Here is an 11,532-nt window from a genome sequence, read left to right as displayed (position 1 = left end):
TGGTCCCATTTTTCAATTTTGGTCCTTTCTAGGCAGTATGCACGATTTTGATACTTTTCTTTCTTTTCTATTCACGATTATCAAACACTATATAAGCGCAAAGAAAGCCTCCCAAAAAATTAAACACCATTTTCAAGGAAAATAGTTGCACTTCCAAATTACATACGCTGATATGTGATAAACAGTTTTCGTGACGGAGAAGGGAAGTGAACATAGCAGAAAAATGTCATTTTAGGCATCGGATGCAGACTCAAATTAAAATTAAAATTAATTTTTGACTGTAATTTAAATCTCCTTCATTAGCAGCTATTATGAGAGCCTTTTAGCGGTAGAGAGTTATCCGGGTGCACAGGCTTATACGTATGTATTAAAATAAAAATAAGTAAATGTAAGGCGCGATAACCTCCGAAGAGATTTTAGGCCAAGCTTCTCTTCCAATTTGCGTCGTTCTCCTTTTTTAATTTTTCCTACAAATTGGCGGGACGGGACCTACTTGTTTTATGGCGACTCCGAACGGCAACTGCAAGGCAGATGAGTTTTCACTGACAGCTTTTCATGGCAGAAATACACTCGGAGTACTTGTGTTAGGCGAAGCACGTTACCATCACACCACGGCGGACGCAAAATACGTATGTATTGGTAAACAGAAAACAAATTCATGTATAAAAGCAAAGATACAACTACACTTCTATTCTGCAATAAAATCACACTGACGATCCGGCTTTAAAGAGAAATACAAAGCAATTGCCACGATCAGTACGATACAAAAGCTCAAGCCTGTCGTAGTTTCATACGATTTTTTTACATTTAATAAAACACGTGCAAATTGCAACAAATAAATAAAAATGTCAACAGGTGAGTATGAAGAATATTAATTGAATGAAAGTACCTACATAACAAATTTCATTCAATTCTATATAATAAATCTCAAATGTAGTTGGAGGTTACAAATTGGGGAAAATTCTTATCGAGGGTAAAACAAAACAAGTTTATGATCTACCCGATCATCCTGGTTTGTGTTTGTTGCTCAGCAAAGATCGCATAACAGCCGGCGATGGTGTGAAGGCACACGATCTGAAGGGCAAAGCGGAAATTTCCAATGCCACAAATGGTCTAGTTTTTGGCATACTTAACGAAGCGGGTAAGCCACGTGAAATTTGGCACACAATTAATTATTGCAATAATAATTAATACTCACATTTTAATTTGTTTAAATTTAGGTGTAAATACGGCGTACGTGAAATCTTGCGCTGACATCGCTTTTATCGCAAAAAAATGTAATATGATACCAATTGAGTGGGTTACCAGACGTTTGGCGACTGGTTCGTTCTTAAAACGTAATGTGGGCGTTTCTGAGGGTTACAGGTAAGTTGACTTGTACTTAAGTGCCAGTTAAGTGTCACCTTTTCCAGTTTAAGTTCAGAAAATTTAAATTCAAGTTCAGATTTTCCAATTCAAGTTCAAAAAATTACGGGGTATTCAAGTTTAGAACATCCAATTTAATTTAAAAAACTACAACTCAAGTTCAGAACTTTCAAATTAAATTCAGAAAATTACAACTCAAGTTCAGAAAATTACAATTCAAGGTCAGAATATTATAATTCAAGTTTAGAAAACTACAACATAGGCCCGGTTTTTCAGTACAAGTTCAACTCAGTTTGTCAGTTAAACTATGCTTAAACTTATTCTGCAGTTTTTCAGTCTACTTTAACTGAAGTTTAAGCTGAGCTTAAGCGACCAATCTGACAGGGTTGAACTCTAGTTTACCTATCAGTTATTTGCGTTCGTTGTGAATGACGTCGAATATACCCAACAAGCATTTAGGCTTGAGTACCACTGAGCTCATGTCGATAACTAGGCATACTTCTAAAATCTCAAGAGTTGTTTCTAAACAGTGGCTCAACTCGAGAATCATAGCGTAATCAGCAGAAGAGGGAATTTTTTATATAGCAAACAATCCTATTACTTAAGTTGAAAAAATCTAATTAACAACTTGTGGTTCTCTAACTGCACTTAAATGTAAGATTCCATACTACAGTATTTTCACGAAAATAAAATGAAATATATATAATTTAAAAAATAAATACATGTGAGGCGCGATAGCCTCCGAAGAGATTTTAGGCCGAGTTTCTCTTCCAATTTGCGTCGCGCTCCTTTTAATTTTTCCTACAATTTGGCGGGACGGGACCTACTTGTTTTATGCCGACTCCGAACGACATATGCAAGGTAGATGAGTCCTCACTGAGAGTTTTTCATGGCAGAAATACACTCTGAGTGCTTGCCAAACACTGCCGAGGGGCGACCCCCCTTAGAAAAATTGCCTACTAATTGAAAAACCTTGTTTCTAAAATGTTTATGTTGCTTTTCCCGGGGAGTGAACCCAGGATCTTCGGTGTAGTAGGCGGAGCACGCTACCATCATACCACGGCGACCGCCTATATAATTTATTTTTGATTAATTACGCTTCATTACTGCTATCAACCAGGTATTTATATCTCACAATAAACAGCTGTTGTTTTGGTGGTGCCTTGGAGATTTTATTCAACTCCACCTCAGCTCGATATGCAATGTAGGATATCAACGAAATATCAACTGGAGGAATGTGTTCAATATTCATTTGAGAACTGTATATTTCTCAAAATCTCTCGAAATTAGGATAATAATTGGAAAATATGAATGACGTTGGAAATAACTCGAAAACTTTTAATTTTACAAAATTTGTTAAAGATTGGATAGTAATTGGAGAATGAAGTTGGATATCAACGCGAGAATTATCTGGTTTAAGAATAACACAGGCCGACAAAATTAGACCGATTTTTTTGACCATAAACCAGACCATACTTTCCTAAAGGTTTTCGATGCGCTGAATTCAAATCTGGACGCATAATTGCTCTATCACGTCAGGATTTTGAGCAAATTTACAAATTTTAAATTGCTCTATCTTAGCAAAAAAAAGAAGATATTTGAGCAAACTCAACGCCATTCGTAAGAGAAAGACTTCTTCTTTAAGATGCTATGTGTGCTTTAAAAAAAAAAATCTGTCGTTTATATATAACCTCAAAAATAGGCAAAAACGGTGTTTTTTGCACATTTAGGTTAGGATATCTCAAAATACTGATGTGATAGAGCAATTATGCGTCCAGATTTGAATTCAGCGCATCGAAAACCTTTAGGAAAGTATGGTCTGGTTTATGGTCAAATTTCTTGTCGGCCTGTGTAATTAAATAATTATGTTGGATATCAATTCCGGAACTAGATATATAATTCGCTGGAGATTTTTTTCCCGTGTTTGTTAGGTAAACAAAATCCAGATGTTGCCGTATGTACAAATTATCTAGATAATAAAAAAACCAATGTTGTCGCACAAAAATCATAGCCCAAAGGCGGCCTTAAACTGTGACTGAAAAACTGCTCAGTAGCTTAACTTGATAAATTTGACTAGAGTTTAAGCAAACTTAGTTTAAGCTTAGCTTAACTAACTACTGAACAACCGGGCCTAAACCTAATAGGAGATTCTGAACTTGAATTTTAATTGGCATTCTGCGGACACCTGTAATATCACTAAACATACTTGGCCGGACTACAAACACAAAAGAACCGATACTTTACTAAATAGGTCTAGGAAAGACATATTTAGAGCCACGGCCACAGTTACAGGGTATTGACTTACACGCAGAAAGAATGGGTAGCCCCTTCAAAGACCGGTGTAGGAGCTGAAGACAGGAGGATTTTGGGAAAAACACACACATTGCCTCTGCAAATGTTCAGCCCAAGCGAACATTGAATTTGGGTTGTTTTGTGATGCCCGACTTAAAGGCGCTTACAAAATGCTCCATAAAGAACATCAGTAGATGTATTGATTTAAACAATTAGTTAGAATAAAACAAGCATAGGGTACAGAGTACAACAGTCTACTAGTTCAATGGGCCCGGTCTCACCGACCGCCACCATAGCAACCAACAAACCAACGGTTAAAAAGTCTCAAATTAAGGAAATGGCAAACGAAATAGAGTAATAACCACTCAGTATTCGAAATGTATAAGACCCGAACTGCGGGAAAAGGCAGCGAAGCACATAGTTGGGTAATGTCCTGTATTCTCCGACTGAATGTTCGCTGGAGCGGTGTTTCTGAACACTCAGCCCAAGTCTTACTAGAATTGTTCAAGGCCTTGCTAGGAATTTAGTTGCTAACCACAAATCAGCTGTACAATTGATATTTTAATATAAAAAAAAACTCCTATCAATATGTTTTTTGTTCAAATCTTCCTAAATGCACACATACGTCAATAAATATGTAATCGGTGAACTCCCAGTCAGCGTAATCTTATTTTTCTGACCCCATTTTGACCCTAATGCGCCCACAAAATAACAAAATATTGCTGTAAACATAATCAGTAGACGATTTAAAAAAGTCATGCACAGCATGCACAATAACAACAATTTATTAATATAATTGCATTCCTATTTTTCATTGCTTTCAGATTTTCACCACCAAAACAGGAGACATTTTTCAAAGATGATGCTAATCACGATCCACAATGGTCTGATGAACAAATACTTTCAGCGAAATTCAATTTCAATGGAGTTTTGATAGGTTAGTGGCTTGACTGAAATATCCGTAACATAATAATATTTAAAAAATAAAATTATTCCTTTCCCCAAAAGGACAAACCGAATTGGATGTCATGAAACGTATCACCCTACTAGTATTTGAAATATTAGAAAAAGCTTGGGCCACCAAAAATTGTGCTCTTATTGATATGAAAGTGGAATTCGGAATTGATACCGAAGGTATGATTTTCTTGTTGTTGTTATTATACTCTTTTTACTTGTTTTGTTACGGTTGACAGCATATCATATCACACGCTCATGTCGTATGTATCAGATGGCATGATGTGATTTGTAATACTATAATATGATATGAAATATAGTTATGCGATATCATATACTTGTGTAATACTCCTATATTGCTAATAGAAAATGCTCCCATGTGTTTTGAATTCGAAATCAAAACAAGGCAGCCTATACAATTTTTCTGATTGTAGCAGCATAAGTGTGACAAGAAAAAACTTGAATTTAGGTACATTCGATTATTGAATACAAAAACAAAAACGTTTAAACAGCAATATATCGGCACTCTGATGTTTGGGAATGTACCTAGGAGTATTACATATATGTGCGATATCGAAGAATGATTTACATGATATGATATGATCTTATATCATATGTTGTGATATGAAACAGTATGGTTAGAGATGGGATTATACCGGGTATTTACTATTTTTATGATTAAATACTAGGAAAACACCCGTAGCTAAGCGTGAGGCAGTTAAGGGCGAGCAGTTTAATGTGAGTTATAAGGGAGTAATTTGATATACTTGTAAACGTGTTAGTCGTGGCACAGTGGATGACGTACCCGACTCAAATGTTTTGGGTTGCGGTTTCAAAGCCCATTGCAACCAAACATTTTTTAAATTTATTTTTATTTTTTTTATTTTTTTAATGGACTGTATTTTATTAAGTTTGTTATTTTTAATGTTATTTGTGGTGTATTTAAAGCACGGGACGATGCAAAGCATCGGTACACCTTTATTTATTTAATTTGGGGCGAGCATAGGGAACTCTGAGGTTTCGCTCTAATGAGCCACCTCATCTTCTATTTGAAGACCCCTTTAAAAATGTGATGTGGAGGTGAGCACTGGGCTCTGAGGTATTGGCACCCCATCTTCTACTCGAAGAACCTCCCTTTATTTATTTAATTTGGGGCGAGCATATGGAACTCTGAGGTTTCGCTCTAATGACACACCTCATCTTCTATTTGAAGACCCTTTTCAAAATGTGATGTGGAGGCGAGCACTGGGCTCTGAGGTATTGGCACCCCATCTTCTACTCGAAGAACCTCCATATTTTATTAAGAACTAAAACTATGTCTTTAGAATATTTCATAAGCCGGATGAGAATTTCAGCGCTTATGAAACAAACGAAAGAAAAAAACTCATAGTTTAAGTCGCTTAAACAACCTGCAATATTCCTCTTTTGTATCTTGTTTTGGATATTTAAAAGTCATTTGAATCGAGGCTGCTTGGAATAACAATTCAGAAATTAAATTTATACATAATTTGAAATTAAACAAAATTTTAAACAAACAACCCAGCAAACATTCGAAGTAAACAATGAAAGGAGTCAAAACTTTGGATCGTTTGCACTCGTTATGAACTCATTTAGGAGCCTGAAGTGAATGCTATATGACTTCTAGCACCCTCATAAGCTCATATTTTGCCTCTAACATAAGTCTTTTACAGGCCTCATATACTGCTAATTTTGAGTTCCCACTATTTCGGAAATTATAAGGAGAAAATTGTTATGAAAAACTCACATGAGGATAAGATAGAAATGAAATTATTATTAGTTGGATTAGATCTTTATTTAAAATAAATTGTCAGAGAAAAAATTCTGAGTTTTTATTCCGGCGCAGCCTAGTTTACTAATCTTAATATTTCTCGTTGTTAATAATTTCATCAAATTAGAGTCATAAAAGACTCTTAGGTGATAACATTTTTTAGACTGATATATTTCACATATTTCGGACCCATATTGAACTCCAGAACTGTAAGCGCTTCGAGAATGTTTATAGGGTACACATATTTACGAAAACAAAGCTACTCCTCAAAAATGCTCACGACGCTCATATTTTAAGGATCCGAAACGAGTACGGAATATGTGGCAATATAGGAACCAGAAAAGCGTCGAAACGCGTAGGAGGGTAAAAGAAAATTTAATTTTTGTCTTTTATTGAACGGCTCAAAAGCACCTAACCTAGCATGCAAAAATTATCATTTATGAAATATTTATGTTTGTCAAAGCGAGTTTGCAACAAATATTGATACTTTGTTACGACAATTTTGAATTGTAATATAAAATGAATTACATTTGTACCGTATTGGTACCCATGCTATGCTATATTTTTTTTGTATACGCATCGACGTTTTTCTGCTCATGGACGCTTCTCGACCTTTTTAATGTGACCGCAAATCTGCCGCGCTCTGTCCTGGTGTGTCGAACTATATATGCCCCAATAAGCGCTGACGAGACCTAAAAAATAGGCCAAATAGCTGCCTTATAATAAGAGTTTATTAGAATTAGAAATGACGCCGGAAAGAGTTCCAGTAGAGTATAATATGAGTTGTTTAAATGGTTTTAAGACTAATGTCGGACTCTTATTAAGGCTCAAATAATATAAGTTAATAGGCTCAAATAGGACGACCATTGCAAGAATGGAAATACTTTGGTTTGGGCTCATAACGACTCTAAACGCTCCAATTTACATATTTTTTATGACTATTTTTTACTTAAAATTGTTGCTAGGTTAACTAACATTTGGGTAACGGTATGCATTACTGGGTTAAAATTTATTAAAAACGCTGGATTACAGATTAAAACCAATTCAACGGACCAATATATTAAAAATCGGGTACATTTTGGATTGAATTTATGTGTTTGTTTCGCATATTTTCCAAAAGATTATTTCTACCGTTCTTTTGGGTAAATATTTGGGTATTTACCCTTTTTTCCATATATAACCAATTTACCGGGTATTTAATATTTGGGTATTTACCCCTTTCCTATCTCTAAGTATGGTGTGATATGAGAGAATGAATGAAATGATATGATACGACGTGATGTCATAGGATGTGGTAACCTGTACCATGATATGATATGCGATATGAATGTCAAAAAAACAACTTCCCGTGGTATCGGGTTAGCAACAGAAGGTGTTAATGCCCGAGCTTACCGGATCGAATCTGCGAAAGCAGTGCGTAGGTAACAGCAGGGACCTACTTGTTTTATGCCGACTCCAAACGCCATCGCAAAGCAGATGAGTTTTCACTGAGAGCTTTTCATGGCAGAAATACACTCGGAGTGCTTGCCTAACACTGCCGAGGGCAACCCCGCTTAGAAAAATTGTCCTCTAATTGAAAAAACTTGGTTTCTCAAATGTTGATGTTGCTGTGAACGGAGGGGGAGGGGGGAGGGAGCCAGGATCTTCGGTGAGCTTGGCGGAGCACGCTACCATCACACCATGGCTGCCGGCAATCTGATCTGATATAATATAATATGAAATTAAAGAATGATTAATATGGTATAAATGTTGTGATAATACGGAATACCACGATGTGCTATTAAATAATATGAAGGAATGAAATTATATATAAGACAAAAAAAAATTTTTTTTAAACTGCACTTACCGTATTTAGCGCATGAATTCACTTGGGACTAAAAATCGATTTCGACAAAAATATGTCCGATCTTGACGATTTTTTCAGACAACCATCTATGCCCAATACGTAAGCTTGTGGTAAAATTTGATGTTGCTAGCTATAAAATTAGGCAGAAATGGCGAAAACCCTCTTATTGAACAATCGGTTGTATGGGAGGTATATGCTATAGTGGTCCTATCCGGTCGGATCCGACAAATGTCAAATCCCCTATCAAAATATGCCTGCTTACCAAATTTCATCAAGATATCTCAAAAGACTAGGGACTGGTATGCGTTCAAATAAACGGGCAGACGGACAGACGGACGGACGGACAGACGGACATGGCTAAATCAACTTAGCTCGTCCCCTGATCATTTTGGTATACTTATTGGTGGGTCTAACGGAAACATATACATAAAAACTGAATTGGAGCCTAGAAAATGAAAAAAATCGATTTCGACCAAAAGAAGTCCCAAAAACAAAAAAAAAATTTAAACTGTTAATGCCAACGTTTTTAACGCATAATTTTAAGTGGGATAGCAACTATGAGACAAATTCGTTTTCATCGGCAACACTTTTGCACGTTTCTGAAGAAACTCTTAAAAAACAAATGGAGAAAAAATAAATTTTTTCACCAAAACACTCCTCAAAACCCAAAAAAATTTTTTTTTTTTTAAAAACTGTTATCGCCAAAGTTTTTAGCGGACACTTTTGAGTCGGACAGGGTATACCTGAAAATTTTAAAATCAAATGAAAATTTTTTAAAGCATATATGGCACTACTTTATTTTTGCTTGGATTGGAACTTCAAAACACGACAACAATTTCTATCATGAAAAAGCGAAACCACTATTCCCCAAAAATTAGTGAGTTCGGCATGTTTTTGTTTATGTTTTACATTTTATTTTTACATTAACACTTTTAACAATAAAAACAATGCAAATAACACGCGAAAATTATTTCGGTCTCTAATGGTTCACTTTTTTCACAAGAAAGTTGATTTTAGTTATGTTTTTATGCACTAAATTTTCAAACTAAAAACAAAATTTTCATGTGTCAGAAAAAAATAATGAAAAAGCGGCCGAATGTCAAAAAAACCTATCGAAATACAAACTGGCTCATTTGTTTTTAATGAACTAGATTGTATTTTCCTTGTATTTCGTTAGTTTTTTGAAATATAGTTTACACACTTACACCAGTATTGAAGCCGTATTAGGAGGGAGTGCGACAAAAAATTGAAGATAAAATACAAGAAAAAATACACGAAAATAAAGTAGTGTCATATAGGTATAAGTAGGTGATGAAAAAAACCTTAAAAATCAAAGAAAAAAAGTCAAAAAACTCAAATTTTGCAGGATCGAAAATTATTTTTTTGGGTATGCTTAGTGGAACTTTTTTCCTGAGCCCAAAACCTATCGAAAAATCGATGGCGCGATATACATAGGTTAATAAATCGACCCAGCTTAATATATATTGTAACGAATTTTACTTGCAAATCCTCTTATTTGCCCTTTTGCTAGGTTCGTGTCGCTAAACTGTTGAATAAATAACTCCGATATTGAATAATGGAAAAATGGCCTTTATTAAAATACTTCACAATACACTCAAACTGTGCAACGAATAGCTTAATAACCAAACTGATAGCTTAAATGAAACTGACTTTCAAAATAATACTGCTATTGCTCGCTAGATATCGTCTTAGTCGTAACTGCTTGACAACTCAAATCAAACTGAATTCCAGCGTCTCTACAATTGTCGCCTTTTATACTCTTTGATTTCAACCTTCGCATCTTCTAGGCGCTTCTAGAATCTACTAGTCCAGTAGCTCTCAAACTTCTCAGCTGTAACTACAATTGCACAATTTTATAGTTTTTTCTCATTGCATACTTACAGGAGTATCTCAGATATATGCATGTATTTGTGCATTGACTCTCCGCTGCTCGTATACGTACATGGTACATATATGTAGAGTTATTGTTTCGTTTATGTAGATACATGATGATTGAATTATTGATGTGCATTCACGTCACTGCTTAGCATCGGCTTAGAGCTGGCAGCACTCCTTAGTTTTGCTAATATTCGTAACAATATGATTTAATATCATATGAACTAAAATACAATAACATGATGTGATATAAAATACATTCTACTCCTCTTTCAGGTAACATTGTGCTCGCCGATATAATCGATTCCGATTCATGGCGCCTTTGGCCCTCGGGCGACAAACGTCTAATGGTAGACAAGCAGGTCTATCGTAATCTCGCTACAGTCACTGCCACAGATTTGGATACAGTAAAACGTAATTTTATTTGGGTCAGCGAACAACTCAAAACTATCGTTCCGTCAAAAGATCATTTGGTTGTCATTCTAATGGGCAGCGCCTCCGATACTGCACATTGTGAAAAAATTGCTACGTATTGTAAGCAATTGGGTGTAAACACTGAATTGCGCGTAACCTCAGCACATAAGGGTCCCGAAGAAACATTACGCATTATGCGCGAATACGAAAGTGTGATGAATAATTTGATATTTATAGCTGTAGCAGGGCGCTCGAATGGTTTGGGTCCAGTGTTATCTGGCAGCACTACATATCCTGTGATAAATTGTCCGCCATTGAAACCGGAAAATTTACAAGTTGATGTTTGGTCGAGCTTAAATATGCCATCTGGATTAGGCTGCCCTACGGTATTATACCCAGAAGCTGCAGCTCTGCATGCAGCACAAATATTGGGTCTGTCCAACTTCATGATCTGGTCTAAGTTACGCGTCAAGCAATTGAATAACTTTGTTACGTTGACGAAAGCAGATAAAGCAACTCGTGGAGTACGTAATGCGTAAAAATTAGAACATTATTTAATTTTAATTTTACGTTTTTTTTTAACTCATATACTTTATTATATAATTATTATGGTTATGAATAAATGATATCAATCTAAATATTATTTAATATTGGTTACATATATCATATATGTGACCTGAAATCATCAAACGACTCTATTGTGCGAAAACAAGTTTTCGAGAAAAACGCATTTAAAGATTTTCACTTGTACTTTGATGCGATTGTGGACAAACTAAGAAAGATAGAGAAATGCGTTTTTTTTATTGGAAAGAGATTTCAATTTCCTATAAGAATCACTCCAAAAAAGAAAAAACGTATTTTCGCAGAATAGGGTCGTTTGATGATTCCAGGTCACATATATATAATAGGTTATCAGACTAATGGCGACACCACACGGTCAAATCCTTGAGTTTATTTTTTAAACCTATTAAAGTAC

The 11,532-nt window shown here is 35.4% G+C and overlaps 1 protein-coding gene across 1 annotated transcript; it reads left to right on the top strand.

Annotated features, from left to right (window-relative positions):
- Positions 1 to 627: 627 nt before the first annotated feature.
- Paics (PAICS bifunctional enzyme) lies at positions 628 to 11,199 on the top strand. The gene is made up of 6 exons (XM_067781484.1): positions 628 to 855; positions 938 to 1,141; positions 1,221 to 1,365; positions 4,482 to 4,594; positions 4,666 to 4,791; positions 10,419 to 11,199. The coding sequence occupies exons 1-6, from the start codon at positions 846 to 848 to the stop codon at positions 11,093 to 11,095; spliced, it is 1,275 nt and encodes a 424-aa protein (XP_067637585.1). The 5' UTR covers positions 628 to 845; the 3' UTR covers positions 11,096 to 11,199.
- Positions 11,200 to 11,532: the final 333 nt, after the last annotated feature.

This window comes from Eurosta solidaginis, chromosome 4 (assembly GCF_040869045.1).
Source record: "Eurosta solidaginis isolate ZX-2024a chromosome 4, ASM4086904v1, whole genome shotgun sequence".
NCBI lineage: Eukaryota > Metazoa > Arthropoda > Insecta > Diptera > Tephritidae > Eurosta > Eurosta solidaginis.
This window is presented reverse-complemented; position numbering and strand designations above follow the sequence as displayed.

What these genes read in the sequence shown, in the direction of transcription:
- Paics (XM_067781484.1), top strand. An exon ending in TTTCAATGGAGTTTTGATAG is followed by an intron (nt 4,595 to 4,665) that starts GTTAGTGGCTTG and finishes TTTCCCCAAAAG; the next exon opens with GACAAACCGAATTGGATGTC. An exon ending in ATTCGGAATTGATACCGAAG is followed by an intron (nt 4,792 to 10,418) that starts GTATGATTTTCT and finishes CTCCTCTTTCAG; the next exon opens with GTAACATTGTGCTCGCCGAT.